The sequence below is a fragment of the Anabrus simplex genome, chromosome 1, assembly GCF_040414725.1.
Source record: "Anabrus simplex isolate iqAnaSimp1 chromosome 1, ASM4041472v1, whole genome shotgun sequence".
NCBI lineage: Eukaryota > Metazoa > Arthropoda > Insecta > Orthoptera > Tettigoniidae > Anabrus > Anabrus simplex.
Genome location: NC_090265.1, coordinates 1,563,463,798 through 1,563,484,557, shown reverse-complemented (window position 1 = coordinate 1,563,484,557; position 20,760 = coordinate 1,563,463,798). Strand labels below are relative to the sequence as shown.

Here is a 20,760-nt window from a genome sequence, read left to right as displayed (position 1 = left end):
CGGGACTGCGAGTAGTACTTTCAGAACTTCAGTCACAGTTCTGGATCGTTCAAGCACGACAAGCCATCAAGAAAGTTCTGTGAATGTGTTTACCATGCAAGCTCGCGAATAACCCTCATCGGCAAGCTCCTGAAGCTCCATTACAAGCAGACCGTGTTAAGTACATAACTCCATTTGAAGTCACAGGTTTGGATTTTGCTGGCCCGCTGTATGCAAAGCAAGACAACACTTTACAAAAGGTGTATGTCTTATTACTCACTTGTGCCACTACTCAAGCTGTTCACCTAGAACTTAACTTCCGACATAACTGTAAACAAATTCTTACTCGCCTTTCAACGCTACACCAGTCGTAGAGGAATTCCACACGCAGTATATTCAGACAATGCTACTGTCTTCCATGCAGCCAATAAGGAACTCAGAGAAGTAACTACTATCCTTCAACAAAACGAAACATCCCAATACTTTGCAACCAATGGAATGAACTGGAAATTAATTGCTCCATGTGCTGCTTGGTGTGGAGGATGGTGGGAGTGTATGATGGGCACAGTTAAGTGGTGTATTAGAAAGGTCTTAGGATGCAGACAAGTGGACTATGAAACACTTCACACAATTCTGGCCAGTGTGGAGGCCTCAATAAATTCACGTCCATTACTCCAGGATGAAGGCCCTACTCTGCTCACTTTCCAAACCTGGGAAGACGATTGACTTATATCCCTACTGGTTCTGAACCACTTCTGCACAAAGACTTGAAATGACAATTCAGACTTCTGCAACAGGCAACACACGATCTTATGAAAAGTTGGACCAAAGAATATCTCTTGGAAATGAGAAACTATCATCATGTTTGGCAGACACATGGAAGATCAGTTCCCTTATGAGTGGGAGATGTAGTTCTTCTACAAAACGACTCACACTGCTGTCATATGTGGGAGAAAGCGCTCATCTAAGAGTTACAACAAGGATGAGACGGCCACATCAGGATGCTGATACTCCGCACGACTGATGGACATCAGATTACACATCCAGTGCAGCTGATCATCTCACTGAAGGTCGACCAGGGTGGGGAGGATGTGGGAGTTTGAAACTGATCCATTTTTTGCATTCTCTCTGACTTGTGCTCTCTGAACGTCTAGGAGCATTGTTAGGATATGTTGTTGTATCGTCCAGGATATAGATTCTTTGAGATAAAATGGTAGCACATAGTTGACTGGAAGTGATCCCCCTTTTCATTATAATCTATTCACTACACCTCTTTTTCTCTGAGCTAGTTCTCGTCCATGTTTCATTTCCATACAATGCCACGCTCTAGACAAAAGTCTTCAAAAACATTTTAATTCCTATATCAATGTATGAAGTGAGCAAAATTCTTTTCTTAAGAAAGGCCTTCTGTGCTTGTGCTAGTCTGCATTTTATGTCCTCCATACTTCTGCGATCGTTGGTTATTTTACTACCCAAATAACAATATTCATCTACTTCCTCTAAGACTTCATTTCCTAATCTAAAATTTCTTACATCACCTCTTTTTAGTTTTGGACTTACTTATTTTCATTTTGTACTCCTTCCCCAAGACTCTGCCCATACCATTCAGCAACTTCTCGAGATCTTCTGCTGTCTCAGATAAAGTAACAATATCATCAATAAATCTCAGGATTTTTGATTTCCTCTCCTTGGATTGTGGTTCCCTTCCTGAATTCCTCTTTCATTTCCTGTACTGCCTGTTCTATATAAACATTAAAAAGGACTGGGGACAAACGACAACCTTTGCCTTTTTCCTTTCTGGATTGCTGCTGCTTTTTCAAAGCCCTTGAGTCTTATCACTGCAGACTGATTTTTATACAGATTGTAGATAATTCTTTGTTCTTGGTATCTGATCTCGATCACCTACAGAATCTCAAATAGCTTGGTGCAATCAACATTATCAAATGCCTTCTCAAAATCTACAAACGCCATGTACAGTATGTGGGCTGTCCTTCTTAATTCGATCCTCTAAGATCAGACGTAAAGTCAAGATTGCTTCACGTGTTCCTACATTTCTTCTTAAGCCAAACTGATCTTCTCTCAACTCAATTTCAACTTATCTTTCCATACTTCTGTAAATAATATGTTTTAAAATTTTGCAGGTATGAGGTACTAAACTAATGGTGCAGTAGTTTTCACACTTGTCAGCACCGGCTTTCTTGGGAATAGGTATAACAACATTCTGCCGAAAATCGGATGGCATTGCTCCTGTCTCATACATTGTACACACTGAATGGAATAACCTTGCCATGCTGGTTTCTCCTAAGGCAGTCAGAAATTCAGAGGAAATGTCATCAATTCCAGGTGCCTTGTTCCTATGTAGGTCTCTCAAAGCTCTCTCAAATTCTGACTTCAAAATTGGGTCTCCCATTTCATCAGCATCAAGAGCCTCTTCTTGTCCCAGAATCATATCATTTATGACTTTACCTTGATACAGCTATTGGGTATGTTCCTGCCATCTTTTTGCCTTGTCTTCTTTCCCTAGAAGTGGTTTTCCATCTGAGCTCTTAATATTTATACACCTAGATTTCCTTTCTCCAAAGGTTTCCTTGTTTTACCTGCATGCAGCATCTACCTTTCCTAGGACCACACAAACTTCATCATCCTTGCACTCCTTCTTTAGCCATCCTTCCTTAGCTGTCATGCACTTCCTATCCACTTCATTCTTTAATTACCTGCATTCCTTTCTGCCCTCTTAATTTTTCAAAATATTTTGTCTTGTACTTTCGTCGTTCATCAATCAGGTCTAGTATCTCCTGATTTATCCATTGCTTCTTAGTTGGTCTTTCCTATCTTCCTAACTTCCTTCAGCAGCCCTAGAGACCTCTTTCTTCATGACTATCTATTCTTCCTCTGTTGTGTTCCCTTGAGTCTTTTCATTTAGTTTTCATGCAACATGTTCCTTGAAACAGTCCCTTCCTTTCTTTCAATTTGTCTAGATACCATCTTCTTGCATTCCTTTCTTTCTTCAGTTTCTTCAACTTCATATGGCACTTCATGGCCAGCAAGTTGTGGTCAGAGTCCACGTTTGCTCCTGGGAAAGTTTTGCAATCCAACACCTGGTTTCTGAATCTCTGCCTTATCATAATGAAGTCTATTTGATATGTTCCAGTGTCTCCAGGTCTCCGTCCACGCATACAGCCATTTGTTTGTTTATGGTGCTTGAACCAAGTATTAGCAAGGACTACATTATGATTGGTGCAGAATTGAACCAGCTGACTTCTTCTTTTGTTCCTTTGTCCCAATCTGAATTCTCCTACTGTATTACCCTCTCTTCCTGGGCCTACCTCTGCATTCCAATCTCAATTAGATTCTCATCACCTTTTACATATTGTATTAAATCTTTATCTCTTCTATATTATTTTGATTTCTTCATCATCTGCTGAACTAGTAGGCATACAGCCCTGCACTACTTTGTTGGGCATTGGTTTGGTGTCTATCTTGACAACAATAATCCTTTCAGTATGTTGGTCATAATAGGTTACCCATTGCCTTATTTTCTTATTCATTATTAAACCAACTCCTGTATTTTCCCTGTTGGCTTTTGTGGTGATAATTCTTTAGTCACCTGACCAAAAATCCTGCTCTTCCTGCCAAAATACTTCACTTATACCAACTACATCTAATTTCAGTTTATCCATCTCCCTTCTTCAAATTCTCTAACCTACTACAACGATTCAAACTGCTAACATTCCATGCTCTGACTCGCAGAATGTCAGTGTCCATCTTACTGATTGCCCTCTCTCGTGTACGCCCCATCCACAGATCCAAATGGGGGATTATTTTAAATCCGGAATATTTTACCTGGGAGGAAGCCATCATCAGTACATCATTCATACAGAGAGGGCTGCATGTCTTCGGGAGTTAGTTACAGCTGTAGTTTCCCACTGCTTTCAGCCATGTAGCAGTATCAACACAGCTAAGCCATGTTGAGTGCTATTACAAGGCAATATCAGTCAATCATCCAGACTGCCGCCCTTACAACTTCCGAACCATTCGTTCATCTGGTTCATGTGGTCTCTCGACAGATACCCATCCGATATGGTTGCACCTGCGGTTTGGCTATCTACTTCATTGAGACACGCAAGCCTCCCCACCACAGCAACATAACATGGTTTGCAGGTGAGGAAGAAGTCCTTATACTGCAAAAACGATCACTCCACATCACAGGGCGTCGGATGTGCATAGTTAAAAAGAGGAATTTTTACCAACACTAATGCCACCAGTTTCACAAACCATACATAACTTCTCATGTCACCCAACTTCTCAAGAAAAGGCAACATTTTGAGCTACGCTTCATAGAGCATTGAAACTACCCTTACTGGAAGAATGTAGGACTAAATAAATTCATTTTATAAACTAAATGGCCACAGCAAATTGGCACAATCCACATATGATAGATAAAGTGCTTAGGAACATCTGGAAGAAAATAGCAGAAAAATCAATGCAAGAACATGAACACAGATTAAAACAAAGGACTTGCAGTTTCACAGCGTACCATTCATTGGAAAAGTATCATACAATTGAAGAGCAACAGTTTCTCATCATTTCACCACGTGATGATGGAGTCTGAAACGCGTTTTGGAGTACAATATGTAATAAAAATTGTGACTGATAAGAGTTGTAATTATTCGTAAAGAATTAGTTCACAGTCATGGACAAGTCCTTTATGATGATATCATTTTATAAATTAAATTTTGCATGAGAACCTATGAACGGCTGTAACTAATAAATTAAAGTTATGACGTACGTAAATTAAATTCTACTACTGGGTGTGTGAAGGGCTGGTAAATTGCTACACAAGTGAGTTAGTGAAAGAATGACTTATTTTTTTTTTTTTTTTTCTTTTCTTCCTCTGAGAACATCCTCTGATTCTTTCAGATCACTTGTATATCATGCGTATCTTTCTGTTAGGTCATCAGCTCAGAGGCTGGTTGGTTCCTTAAATAGCACTACCAAGGGTTATGCAGTTACAGGGAAACTGAAACAACCAATGGTGGCACCAAAATGAGGCATAGTAGGCAAGATGAAGAGTGAGGTAGTTAGCCACTGCTTTCCTCACTGGGCCAGAAAGTGCTGACCCTATGAGCAATACCTTTCGTAACAATCAGGCATGCTGGTTATGGTCCAAATATCATTACTCCGCACTACCGATACCCCAGCAGCCTCCATATTGTCACCGCCATGGATGAAACTGGGACTTACGTGGAAGCTACATTTTGCTCTGGCAAAAGTACTGCATCCATCAAGAAATAGCAGTAGGCAGATCATGCGTGTATTTGTACAATATTTATTATCTATATATTAAAAAAATTTATGAAAACTAAAGTCAGTCAGTTCGGCCATTCTATCCGGTCGATTTCCTTAATTCTTTTTTTTAACTGAAAGGTATTCATCTTTTAGTTGAAAGTAAAGGCATGTCTGTTCTATAGTAGTTCAGATTATACAATTATTTTTTAATAGTAATTTCAGTTTGAATTGAGTATTCATTATTCTCGTGAAATGTCACAAGGCCTATTTGTCATCAGGTACTATAAATCACTTAACTTCTGCCTTCCCCAAATTATTCGATTTTTTTGAATTTTTTGTCTCTTTGAAGCAATCATATCTTTGGTTCTAATTGAGGTATGGAGTTCTTTTTCACCTAAGAACACTCAGTGGATCAAGCTCTTTCATTTCAGCTCTTAACTATTCAAATTGGTTGATTCTGAGGAAAGTTACGAGTGCACATTCAGTTTGACTTCTCATTTCTTCAACATTTTGTTTCATTGAAGCAATCATATCTTTCGTTCTAATTAAGGTATGCAGCTCATTTTCGTCTAAAAACACTCAGTGGCTCAAGAGCTTTCTTTTGAGGCAATAACTACTTAAATTGGTAGATTCGAGAAAAATTATGAGTACATTTGTCTCCATGACAAGTCCTTTGAAGGACATTTTAACTGTTCCCGATGTAGTGTTGTTCCAAGGAACGTTTAATTCAATTTCTTTGTGTGATGTATTTTCAAGTGTTTTGTTCACATAATATTACTGTCTATTATCACAGCAGATCATGTGCTTTATTTCATTAACTCGAAACTTTGCAAATACATCCACGAGGATAGTAACGAACAACACCATACTTTGTACATTGCGGGCGGAGCCAACAGGAAACTGCTAGTGTTGTATAAACTTTTTACTGATTATTATGAATGGTAATACGATGAACAAGTGCAAAAAATATGAATGATAAAATTCAGCCTTCTATAAATTAATAACTGCAAAATTGTTACCTGAACTTATCCTATGTTCTGGCCACTGTTTGTCTGCTACTCACTGTACATTTTACCAACAGGTTTTTAAATTAATGCATAATTATATTCTTTTCTCTAGTCAACTCTATCTCCTAGTTATTGATGATTTCCTGAATAACTTTTGTTTCAAGATACAATACATATTTTTTATAAAACATTCGCTGCACAGAAATATTGCAAATAATACTTAAATATCATATATACTTCTTTTAGTTGAAAGTAAAGGCATGTCTGTTCTATAGTAGTTCAGATTATACAATTATTTTTTAATAGTAATTTCAGTTTGAATTGAGTATTCATTATTCTCGTGAAATGTTACAAGGCCTATTTAAAGAACATTTTATTTTGGTTTTTTATGTGTTTGTTTTTAAATGATTTTATTTGTAATGTCCTTTATTGCTAACACAGAAATCCTAATTTTTTTTTTTTCAAGTAGTGCTTATGTGTGAAGTGATAAGTGTTTTATAATTTCCCTGAACCTCACCAACTTCCCAATTTGTCCCCTTAAGTGTAGGTCTTGTGCCCTCTTACTGAAAATGATGTGTATTATTTACTTTGTTTCAGGCCTAATTTAGTGGAGATTCATCTTGCGTTGCTTCTTTACACTTTCCTTGAAGTTGGTCTCCTGGAGGCTATTGTTGAAGTTGTGGTGACATCAGACACTTTCATATCTGTACGTGCCACCATCCTGCTTGGTGAGTGTTCTGCTCCCTACACCTCTCAACAATCGTACATTGGAAGTGGCAGTCCTCTTATTTCCTTTTACCCTCTTCCTCTCTTTCCTTTACCACCTTGGTGGTGTTTGTACTGTTCTCCATTTCATCAATGTTGGAATTATTTATGCTTACATTTATCTCGTTTGCAGTCCTCTGGAGATATTCATACCTTATTTTTCAGTCGAGAGCCATTTAGAGTAGTTAAAATTCTTCACTAATTTCTTTGTTCCTGAGCAGAAGTACACCTGTCCTATACATAATTGAGGTCTGCTGATTGAGTGTTTCCTCTCTTTTACAAATAAAGTTATAGGTGAATGTGGTTCTCTTTACCCCTCCATGACGCATTCTATTATGAATGACCTAAAGATGAACAGTCATCATTACAGCACCCAGCACCTGCTAATCAGCGCTCTGTGGTTATCAGTTACTGTCACTATTCTATAAAGAGACATTATATACTAAGAAAAGAAAGAACTTTCATTTTATGTTTTAGGATCATCTGATAGAGTTCATCTTCCATTGACTCTACCTAAGTATATCAATTTTCATGCAAAAATTCCCAGTATTTTTTTTTTTTCATGTAGATAACCTACATTTTAGTTGTTGTTTTTAAAAGCAATTGGCTTTATATCACACCGGCACAGATAGATCTTATACCGACGATAGCAGAATTTAAACATTTCACCATAAAATACATTGTTCTTCATTATTTGAGGCATTATTTAGTTTATAGCATGTCAGTTCATATAAATTAAAACAGGACAGGTTTCCACCCATTCAGTACATAGTTGTATTTACAATGTTATTTACATGTATTTACTATGTATTGAATAGGTGGAAACCTCTCCTGTTTATAATTTATATGTTATCTCAGTTCAATACGGACCAACATGAAGTTCATAACCCTTGATGTCAGTTCATGTATAATGGATGCCATCTTTCTATTTTGATTCAATATAACTTTGTTTGTCATTTGAAATACTGAGTGGCTCAGACGGTTGAGGCGCTGCCCTTCTGACCCTAACTTGGCAGGTTTGATCCTGACTCAGTCCGGTGGTATTTGAAGGTGCTCAATTACGTCAGCCTCGTGTCGATAGATTTACTGGCACGTAAAAGAACTCCTGCAGGACTAAATTCTGGCACATCGGCATCTCCAAAAACTGTAAAAGAGTAGTTAGTGGGACGTAAAGCCAATAACATTATTATAATTGGAAATATCACTAATCTGCTGCTTAATAAATAACAAGAACTGTAGTTTTCTTAAGGCGAGTTTAAAACTTTTTGACTCTAGAGTGCATATATAAAATGCAGACTTAAGGAGTTTCATACATTAGAGGATATGTATTTCAGAACATGTTAAGAAATCTATGCAATTATTTCAGGGACTTTCTTGAAAATTTGATACACATGTACTTTATTGAGCAATTTGTATGATGTAAAAGGAATGATATTGTGTGAATGAGTGATGCAATTGGTTATGTAAGATTAATAGGAACATTTACAAAGATTGAAAAAATACAGTGTTTATTAATTTTTTAAAGTTTAGAAGATTTTGGTGGAAGGAGGAGTGAACGATTTCATCCAAGTTTATGCATCCGAAACTGGAAACAGTGAGGAAAATATGGAGGAATTCTTGGAGACACTCGAGGAAGTAATCATCACTGTGGAAGTGATAGTCGTGGAAGATCTCAATGAGGAAGTTGGAAATGACAGAATTGATAGAAGAAGAAGTGATTGGCCATTTGGATACAGAGAAAGAAACTGTGAGGGAGATAAGTTGAATGATTTTTGTGAGAGAAATGGAATGGTTGTGGGTAACACTTGGTTTACAAAGAAGAATAGTAGAAAGATCACTAGATATGGCTGGGGTGAAGGAAGGACAAAGCATAAAGATTAAATTTTCTGCCATTTAATTGCTTAGTCAGTCATTACCATCAGATGATTGAGAACCATTTATCTAAATGTGACCATTTTGGCTCATCCTCGGGAACAGCTAGATCTGAAGAATTTTGAAACAAATTTCGGCAAACCAATTAATTTATGAAATTTGAGGTCAGATAATAGCTTGTTTCTTTGTTTATAATGCAGCTCGAAAAATACTAACGTCATGTGAGGCACAGTGCAGTGTTTTTCTCATATGCCAAGTTAACTATTTTGAGTGGAACATACGTCTCTTCATTAAAATGCAGATCGAGTGAGTTGACCTTGTGTTTAAAGGTATGCAGATGTGAGCTTGCATCCGGGAGATAGTGGGTTCGAACCCCACTTTCGGCGGCCCTGAAGGTGGTTTTCCATGGTTTCCCAGTTTCACACCAGACAAATGCTGGGGCTGTACCTTAATAAAGGCCATGGCCGCTTCCTTCCCACTCTTAGCCATTTCCTATTCCGTTGTCGCCATAAGACCTATCTGTATCGGTGCGAAGTAAAAGCAACTTGTAAAAGCAACTTGTAAAAACAACAGATACATTTAATTAGAAGAAGGAAAGTAGTTTCACTCTTCGTTAATCTGCATTTAGAGCCGTAGTCTGGGTAGCAGATTCCCCATCAATTGTTTACCAAGTCTTTTAATTATTTCAAAGAACTTGGAAATTTATCGAATATTTCCCATGATATGTAACTATTCTAACCCCTAATTTCGTCTTCCTGTAAATGAATATTTGCTCCAGAGTGTCTTGAATTCCATCTTTTTCTCATATTATGATCTTTCCTACCCTTAAACGCTCCACTCAAACGTATTTGTCCACTAATGTCATTCCACACCATATCTCCCACTGACAGCTCAGAACACACTGCTTAGGGCCGGTTCTACCATCTGCTGGTAAAGTGGCTGGCAGCTGCCCGGGAGGTAAACTACCTGGAGGTGTAAATCGGCTGGTACTTTGGCTTGCGTCCAACCACCTCCGCGCAAGCGCTAGGTAGCTACCCGGAGCTAGACACCGATATACGGAGTTGACTAGACTGATTTTCAGTGACTTCTCGCTTTCGAGTGTGGTGCTATCTTTCTTTTAATTTAAATCTAAGAATTGTCCATAACTCTTAAGACTCCCCTTATTAGGCTTTTTGGTGATAATCAGCAAACGCAAGCACAGGGAAATAAGACAATCGAAATGAGTTTCATGCATCTGACGAAAGATAGCACATAGAAAAAATGATGAACTCTTCTCAGAAGAACTCTTGAGGTTTCACCTTACTTTTTCCTGCCTGCTGGCTCTTCAGAAGTGTGTGTGCGTGCGTTTTGTATTCAGGAATCATTCAAGGCAAATATTTTCGCACTGCAAGATGTGTGGTTAAGGTTATTTTTAATATGTATAACTCTTGCTTTCTCAACGATTCATTTGTTTCTATATTCGTCCCTGTTTTTATCTCCTCATAAGATGTGTATTATTTAATGTAACACCTTGTGTAAAAAAAATTGGGTTAAATGAAGAAGTTATATCATGTTCAAGATCATGCTTTCACGTCTCTGCACAATATTTAAAATGCAATTTACCGTTAGTCTTTATAGCTATTGTTGAGAGTGAAGGAGAATTTCCTGTTGTGTATGTTTATCAGGAACTCAAGGGAGACTTCATTAGTTAGTCGGAACATAGAAAAAATGATGAACTCTTCTCAGAAGAACTCTTAAGGTTTCACTTTGCTTTTTCCTGCCTGCTGGCTCTTCAGAAATGTGTGCGCGTGCGTTTTGTATTCAGGAATCATTCAAGGCGAATATTTTCGCACTGCAAGATGTGTGGTTAAGGTTATTTTTAATATGTATAACTTTTGCTTTCTCAACGATTCATTTGTTTCTATATTCGTCCCTGTTTTTATCTCCTCGTAAGATGTGTATTGTTTAATGTAACGCCTTGTGTAATATAAATGTCTACATGCTAGCCTATTTCCCAATTTTGGCTGAAGATGACGCCAAACAGCGTCGAAACTAGTTCCAAGTGTAAATATATGTTGTAAATAAACTATAACATTTTTGTATTGAAAAGGTGGACCCTTTTAAGTTTCCTATCTTCCCTTCAATATCAATACGTAATTGGGATTAAAATCCTCGAGATTACATTTTCTAACTAAGGTTAAGTTATGAGTAGGTTCCCACCTTCCAATACTTATCAATTTCTATATAATAGGTTTATTAATTATATAATATAAACCATATAATCTCTAGTACATGTTTCGTTCCGATTATGGAACATCTTCAGCTAAAATTTGACAAAATGGCAAGACAATTAAAATACATTGATGTTATGATGATACAAAAGCTAAAAGATATGATAAAATGGCACGAAGATTAAAATATATAATTATGATGATGAAATAGAGTTCATTCATGTTGGTTAAAAATTCAACAAGTCAGTGTTCAAATGACGAATTAAAAACGGCGATAAGGTTCTTCTTCATGTTGGAGATGTGTACATTTTGTTAATCTTGAAGATAAATTGGAGAAATACAAGATTTTCTTAATGTGTATTTATCGGGGGAACTCTTGATAAAATAACCGTAGTTGAAGTTGAGTTGTGGTTAGATTATTGAAATGAGTCTGAAACGAGAAAAGAATGAGTAAAATAGAAAATATTTTAAGGAGAAAACCTTATTAAAAATGTATGTTCACGAGAATGAAGGATAATGGAGTTGATTACCTTATAGTCAGTCGTGTCGTATTTAACGTCCTCCCTTATGTCGTGTTGTTAACTGACTGAGTCCTGTGTACGTGTGTAAGGCACTTGCGGTGGGCGGGGAGTATTGGAACTCAATACAATAGATTCCCTTATAAAATTTACTATGGAATCCGAAAACAGTCACAAACTGAACTACCTGGACATAACGACAACTAGACATGATGACCACCTTTCTTACAGAATATACAGAAAACCCACGCATACCTCAAATACAATTAAAATGGATTCTGTTCACCCCAACATACACAAAAGAGCAGCCTACTATAGCATGATACGCAGAGCATTCAATATACCGTTAACAAAAGAAGATCTAAACAAAGAATTACAATTAATTCATGACATAGCTAAAAACAATGGATTCAAGAAAGAAATGGTTAACAAAATCATTCACAAAATAAAATCCCAACCCAAAACCAAACTAACAAAAGTAAACGAATCCAAGAAAGATTATGCACTATTCACTTTCAATAATGTACACATATACCCCATAACTAACATTTAAAAAAAACATAACCTAAGAATAGCATTCAGAACTACACACAATAGTACCAACATCATACACAATGTCAGGACAATCAACAGCAACAACAAATACAACCACTCAGGGGTATACCGTATCAAATGTAATAACTGCGAGACAAGCTATATCGGACGTACCGGTAGAAACTTCCTAACCCGATATAACAAACACATAAACGTGGTGAAACACAATCATTTTTCCTCAATAGGACAACATGTCGCAGACTATAAACACAGTTTTACAAACATCGATAACGATATGCAAATCCTAAACATAAACCCCAAAGGCCCCCTGCTCAACATAACAGAAGAATTTTACATCACTCTAGATCTGTAGACCAATCCAAATTACAACATAAATGAAATCACAGAAAAAACTAACATCATCTTCAATACAGTTATCCCCGCCCTAAAAAACCCTTACCTTAAGTTAATCGATAAACAGAACGCAACACGCAACAGAAAAACACCAAACAACACACCCAGCTCCACCCCTACCCCCACAACAACAACTCTCCCTACCCCTCCTTCCCTTCCCCTCACAGCAGCTAGTATGAGCCCAAGAAGAACATGAAGTAGTACATTACAGGCTCACACGTCAAACACAACTCAGCTACACCAACAACAGTAAGTACATATTCTAATTCACACACATAACCCTTAGACATTCCTCCAACACGATATCACTTATAACTCAATCTTATCTTCCACAGATAAACATAACATCATTGCACAGCTACAAATGGGAAAGGAGCCACTACTTTGAACCCAATGTCATCCAAATTTACGGATGCCACAGGACAACATGAATTGGTTCCAATAAAAAAGGGCAACACACACAGCAGAGCTGAACATATTTTAGTTGAATTTCATCCATACATTTGGCACCTTTTTAAAATTGAAAGTGTTTTATCCCACATATACACAGGAAGACAAAACTTTTTATCCATGCAATTTTACAAACTCCAAGAATAGCAGCTGAAGTGCACAACTGTGAATAAGACTTAAATACGGAAGTTAGTCGATGTATTGACCAACAAACAAGAACGAATGTTCATATGCATGAAGCGTTTTTATATATTGTATTTATCTTGTACATATATATATATATATATATTAGTTTAAGTAAAGACATATTTTATACACTAATTTTAAGACCTTCAACATAATATTTTAGACATACAGTTGCAATATTGTACAGAATGACATATACGCCAGTTCACGCTAAGACGTGCCCCATTTTATGTGACTAAATGTACATCATCATCATATAGCATTCCTTTAACAACACAATCTTAATCAAAGCTTCATTATATAAATATGTATGTATGGTTCAGCTGAAGATGACCTTATATATGAGGTCGAAACCGGTCCTGTAGTTTAATATATGCAATAAATAATTATTGATTGGTGGAAATCCTCTCCTATTTTTAATTGTAGATTGGTCAAGTCGCTCGCTCTGTAGTAGAAGGTACGCAGGTTTTCATCGTATTTCTAATTTACATTTTGAAATGTATTTTCGTTCCCTGCCGTTGTTCTTAACTCTCTTTTACGTGCTTCCATATACGTATCTTCTTTACGGACTTATTGCCTTTGAGCATTCTATCTGCAGGCTTCTGTGAATTGATTAAGTATCTCCACGATGCTCTATTTGCAGCTAGTTCTGTGACCTCGTTTAGTTCCACATGCTTCCATTTATTGATAAAGCATTTCATTCTAATGTTTAACTTTATGAAGATAAAGTTGGAAGGTACTGTAAATGTAAAGAACTAATCGGGATAAATATCCATTCATAGGAAGAATTCGGGAATGGAATTGTTTCCAATTTCTTCGAAATAATTTACAAGAAGACTATGTAAACAACTAATAGGGAATCTGCTACCTGGGTGACAGTCCTGTGTGCTATTAATCATAACATCACTTTCTATAAGTAGCATACATACAAAGCAATTTCCTAGTGGATATAATATTGTAATTAAATATTTCAATGAAATATATTATTAACAAAAAAACGTATGAAAAGAGGCATACAGATTAACACAATGCTAATAATGGAAATAAAAAAGATTCGTCATAATAAAGACTCAGTCCTGCATACCTCGTATTACGAAGAGAGCGTGTTAGCTATTACGCTACGAGAACACTTGAATAGTTGGGATACATACATTAAGTTATACCTCGTGTCTGAAAACTGAAAAAGTAGAAAATTAAAGCTCATTTGAAATGATTTTCAAATAGATTTTGATTTTATATCCTTTTAAAGTTTCTTTACGAAACCTTGACTTATAAAATGTGATCCCTACCAATGCGAGAGCCTGGTGTGACCGTTGCAACACAAGGGAAGCATTAATGTTCAAGATCCTGCAATACAATATCGGCCACTGTTACAGTATCATGCTTTTTTCAGTATACTAAACTAATTTAAGTTGTATGTCACCAGAAATACAGCTAACAATGTTGAACTCTCAAAACTTGCCCGGCAGGTAAAGTCTTATCGGGCCCTTGAAGTGGCCAATAAATTACGCGCCGGGTAACTACGATCTATGCTGCCGATAGCGCTACCTGGGGATGGTCAAACGGAAACATCCTTTTACGCGGAGGGCAAATTACGCGCTAGTTTACCAGTAGGTGGTAGAACCGGCCCTTAGTCAAGCATATTGACTCCTTGCTCCCAAGTCTTCCCAGCCCAGAATTTGCAGCACTTTCATAACATTACTATTTTCTTGAGAATCGTGCTGCTTTCCTTTGGATCTTTTCCAGTTCTCGTAACATGTAATCTTGGGGTGAGTCTCGTACACTGGAACCATTAATTGGGATCTTAACAGAGATTTATACACCCCCTCCCTTACATCCTTTCTACAATCCCTACTTACCCTCATAACCACATGAAGGGATCCTTTGCCTCTATTTACCACATCGTTAATGTGATTACTCCAATGAAGAATTTTCTTTATATTAACACAGATACATTGATTCCCATGCAGTACTATCACCCCATCAACACAGGCATTAGAACTGAGAGGACTTTTCCTCTTGATAAAACTTACAACTTGACTTTTCATCCCGTTTTTCCATCAAACCACTGCTGTCCATCTCACTACATTGAGGTCTTTTTGTAGTCGCTCCTAATCCTGTAACTTATTTACTACCCTGTACAGTGTAACAGCCACATAAAGCCTTATCTGCAGTTCCAGTTCTGTACTGATATCATTTACATATATAACAAAACAACAATGTCCAGTAATACTACCTTGCCCAGCCCTGTTAATCATTGAGGATCAGATAATACTTCACCTTCTCTAATTCTTGGAGTTCTGTTTTCTAGAAATTTAGCCACCCATTCAACCACTCTTTTTCTCTAATCCAATAGCCTTCATTTCTTCAGCAGTCTCTCATGTCTACCCTATCAGAAGCCATGGATAGGTCAATAGTGATGGAGTCCATTTGACCTTCTGCAATATCTAACTGGAATCCTACAAGTTGATCCTCACTGGAATAACTTATCCTAAACTGAAACTGCCTTACTATCAAACTGTTATTAATTTTACAAACTTGTCTAATATAACCAGAAAGAATGCATTCCCAGAACTTGCATGCAAAACCTGTCAAGCTGACTGGCCTTTAGTTATCTGCTTTATGATTATCACCCTTTCCCTTGTACACTGGGCTATTGCAACTCTCCATTCATTTGGTATCGCTCCTTCATTCAAGCAGTATTCAAATAAGTATTTCAGATATGGCACTATATCCCAACCCAATGCCCTTAATATATCCCCAGAAATCTTATCAATCCCAGCTGCTTTTTTCTAAATTTTAAACTTTCAAATTTCATGTATATTTTTTTGTGAATATCTTTGTTATCAAAGGAAAATGTCAGTACTTCACCATTGTTGGTTACCTCCTTTACATTGACATTATCCTTATATGTAAGCTATCTTGACATACTGCTGACTAAATACTTGTGCCTTCCATAAATCCTTACATATACACTCCCCTTAGTCATTTATAATTCCTGGAGTGTCCTTTCTGGAATCCATTTCTGCCTCCTGGAAGTACCTGTACATCCCCTTCCATTTTTGCTAAAATTCATGTGACTGTCAGTAACGCTTGCCATGAGATTATCTTTAACAAACTTCTAAGCTAAATTCAATTTCCTAGTTTCATAGAAGTCATTGATGGTCTGTTGACGTTCTTCTACTGAAGGAAATACTAATTAATCTTTTCATGGTTGCTATCACCGCAGAAACTCTGCTAACAATTCTACTCTGTTGAAATTCTCCAAACATTACTAGAAAATTTGTTGGTTGTGTGTTTATAAAGTATTAGATCTTGAATGTGCTTGATAGCTTAGAAGTCGATATTCTGTACAGAGATGGTGACAGAGGAAGTGGTTCTGAAACATCTGATGGTAATGACTGACTAAGCAATTAAATGGCAGAAAATTTATTCTTTATGCTTTGTGCTCTTCATAAAAAAAAATTAAAAAAAAGTTTCTGATTTTCCGAGAGTCAGCTTGTAATTGATTAAATACTGTATAGCAATGTCTAGTCTGCATCACCAAATCACAATGTAAACACAAACTCCTCTGGCACAAACCAGTAGCAATTCTATGGAAATTCATGATCTTTTCTTCATAATTGGCTGCAAGATGTTCCACAGTGTTAGTTTTGATACGAAAAAAGAAGTTGCTTAGTTCAAAAACATGCATGAGTCATCCATAGTAGCCTAATATCCCATAATTTTCAACTTTCCTGTTGTTGCTTTCAACAGACACATTTCAGTTGTACTACACATTCAGACTGTCTCTTTTCAATCACATATATACAGTATCCCATTTTCGATTTCTGCAAACTTTGCTTTTTGTCTCCAAAAAGCCTGGTGGTTATCGTGGATATCCCGGCACTAAAAGCCATACAACATTTTATTTCATTGGTATGTTCAAGACGAGCTTTATTTTGCCGTGAATGTCCGGAGCACTGTACCAGCTTTGTTGCAAATAATATACTCACCCCAACTATTTGACACCAAATTTTGAAAGTAATATGCGGGGATTGCTTGCATACATACACTGCTGGCCAAAAGATTCCGGACAAGGATTGAATTGTTAAAGAATGAACTGAAATTAAAAGAAAACAACGTACCTATGCAAGGAATTGACAAATATATATTCTAAAATTTGCCTGCTGCCATTTCTTGATGGATACAGTACTTTTGTATCCATCTCTTGGCACAGGCCAGAGTAAAGTGTAGCTTTCACCGAAGTTCCAGTCTCATCCATGGCTATGACAATATGGAAGCTGCTGGGGTATGAGTGGTGCTGAGTAATGACATTCAGAGCACGACGAGTGCATCTGAGTGTTATGAAAGGTGTTGCTCATTGGGTCGGTCGTGCTGCAATAGCACTTTCTGACCCAGTGAGGAAAGCAATGGCAAACTACGTCACTCCTCGTCTTGCCTAGTACACCTCATTTTGGTGCTGCCATTGGTTTTTGCGGTTTCCTTATAACCGCTTAAATTTTGGTGGTGCTATTTGAGGATCCAACCAGCCTCTGGGCTGATGACATAACAGACAGACGATATTCTAAAACTAATATTTTACAATAAAACTTTTTTTTTTACATTACATCTGAGCAAGAAATAGACAGTATGCACACATTTACTCCCGCAGATCACCAGAACACGTCAAACTCTCTTCTCATCAAAGAAACCCTCCCTTTGCTGCAAATACACTTTTAACTTTTCTCGACATTCTCAGAATAAGTTTTTTTAACACTGATGCAGGTATAATATGCCAGGCATTCTGCAAGATGTCCCACAGCTTTCCCAAGGTGAAGGAGGGCACTCTTTTCGGACTTGCCGATCCAACTCCTCTCATAGTAGACTGATTGGGGGGGGGGGGCATTCCATAAAAAAATTCCCCAGAGTTTTGTTTGTTTTCCAGATATTTCATGCAATTGCAAGGCGTGTGTTTGAGGTCATTGTCTTGTTGGAGGACAAACGCACATCCAACAAGTTGCTGTCCAGATGGAAGAACATAACGAGATAGGATGGAATGGTAGCTGTTTTTGTCCAGTGTTCCTTGAATTCGATGCAGTGTACCAACTCCACTGAATGTGAAACAACCCCAAACCATCGCAGAGCCCCCTCCATGTTACACTGTAGGTGTTATACAGACAGGATGCACTTTTTCCGATGCTGAACGTCGAACATAAACTCATTACATGTAAATACTCTCAGCTACCAGCGCCCCGACTACTTTACCTTCTCCTACTCTCCCTCCATCACAGCTTCCCCACACTTACAACACAAGGAGTAGAGGCGTGGCAGCAAACGGTCACCGTGCTGCAGTAAACACCGTTAAACATCTCGGCAATAGTCGAAGGGATACACACGGACATAGTAGAAGCAATCTTATCAACACCTATGATTTATGTCGCTGAATGTCCCTTTCGACTATAGCCCTAACAGCTCCTAATTCTACAATGTCAACTAGTCAATTTAAGTTTATAGCTGGGAAAACAACCAACAAGACGTATTCAACCGTCATTATTAATTAATGACTGTAACGTTTTTAAGCCACATGAGGATTGGTGTTCAATGCCAATTAAATGAATATGTTTATTAAGACAAAAAACTTCAGAAGTTTTAAGTTTGAGACAAAATTGTAATTTTATTCAAGACTATAGACTAATATGTTACAGTACCCACTTGTTCACTCATCATTAGAATGAAAGAAGAATTGCATGAAACTTTTTAACCAGAATCTCATTGTGTCATGTTACCATTGAGTTTTAGACATCAGTGTTAATGAATCAAGTCTTTTACTCTAACTCAGGTACTGTTATTTTAATCACAACTAAACTATCAATTTTAGATTGTATATCATAACTGCATTTCAGCAAAATGTTTTTATCTAATTAGTGTTAAGACTATAATTAAGTACGATTAATTATAAGTACATCAAGATTATAACTTAACCTTGAGACATTGTAATGGCTGAGGATGCTCGGTAGACAAACGAAACATGTCCCAACTGTAGTATTATGTCAAGGATAAAATCCTAGCAATAAAAACATTTTATGTATTCAATAGGTGGAAAACAAATATTTGTATTCTTTTAAAACATAAACTTGTCGCTGTTGCCCGAAAACCTTCGAAACTTGGTTACAATAATATAATCTGTCATTAAATAATCATTAAACATACGGAGGTTGAGTCATAAGTCATGGTAACTATTTTTTTTCTCGCGAACAGGAGACAACACGGAAAATCTAAGATATGCATTTGGAAATGTACAGTATGTACTTGCGTAAGATGCCACTAGATGGTGTATGTAAACAACAGTGTGGGTCTAAGCATGCCCCCAAGTTCAGTGTGTGAGTGAGAGCGTCACAAAATGGAAGTTAGCAAGCAGGAGCAACAATCGTATATTAAAATAGCAGTTCTCCGCGGCAGAAATGCACGCCAGTGCCATGCAGAGCTGCGGGAAGCATTAGATGTGTGACTATGATCTAATCCTCAAGGGTTACACGTAGTGTAAATATAACTATGTATTGAATAGGTGGAAAACTTTGATGTTTATAATTTAATTGATCTAATCCCCAAAGTCAAGAAGCCATTACTGTAACGGTTCAAATCCTGTTACAAGATGATATCTGTATTATTATTATTATTATTATTATTATTATTATTATTATTATTATTATTATTATTTTATCTGTGATATTATTACTATTATTGTAATTATCACTCTTATTCAATTCAATTTTGCAATGATTGTCGCTTGCAGGATTGTACTTCGATATATACATATGTGTAGAATAACACTCAAGACATGTACAGTGAGAATTGATATATCAGATGTTGGATATGGCATTGCTATATTGTGCAATACTGCTGGCATTTCTCTCAAGTCATCGCCACGTCATGGCTACGTCATCGTGCTCACTTAGCACTGAGCTCTGTTCCTTTGATTTTCTTAGGGAGCCCCAGGCTATTTCACCATTACATGTAATATCTGTTGCGATGTGGGAGTAGGTCATGGTTATTTCTGGAGATTATGTAGGTGTGCCATGCAACGTCTATAAAAGGTGGCTGCATATTGTAGCGTCAGTCATTAGTTAAAACGGAAGCTGAACAGTAAAGAAGTCAAATGGATAAGTGGACAGTCATAATTCTACTGGGAGCAGAGGCCACAGTTGGTCATTAAGGGAACGCGATGGAGAAGACTCAGTGAAGCATTAGTCTTTGGTCATTGAGAGAGTGAGGCCAAAGTTGGTCGGTCACCTAGTTGAAGATACGGACGCAAAGGCTTACCATGGAGTCATCGAAGGATACCACTTGCAATGAAGTAATACCATCCAGACTTACAAAAAAGTCGTATGATATGGAGAAGAAGCAGTCACATGGATACATCACCAAATTAGGCGTGACACATCTACAGTAAACACCAGATTTAAGGAATACGTCATAATTACACTCAAAGTGTTGAAGGTACAGTCAAGTGAAACAGTGAGGGATATATTTTGTATAAATTGTTAAATGTCCGGT

At 37.2% G+C, this 20,760-nt stretch overlaps 1 protein-coding gene across 1 annotated transcript in view; it reads left to right on the top strand.

Annotated features, from left to right (window-relative positions):
- rictor (rapamycin-insensitive companion of Tor) overlaps positions 1 to 20,760 on the top strand; it is a 540,306-nt gene that overhangs the window by 105,391 nt on the left and 414,155 nt on the right. The window contains exon 9 of the mRNA XM_067138126.2: positions 6,873 to 7,003. Within this exon, the coding sequence (XP_066994227.2) occupies positions 6,873 to 7,003 (131 nt within the window). The remainder of the gene's footprint in view (positions 1 to 6,872; positions 7,004 to 20,760) is intronic.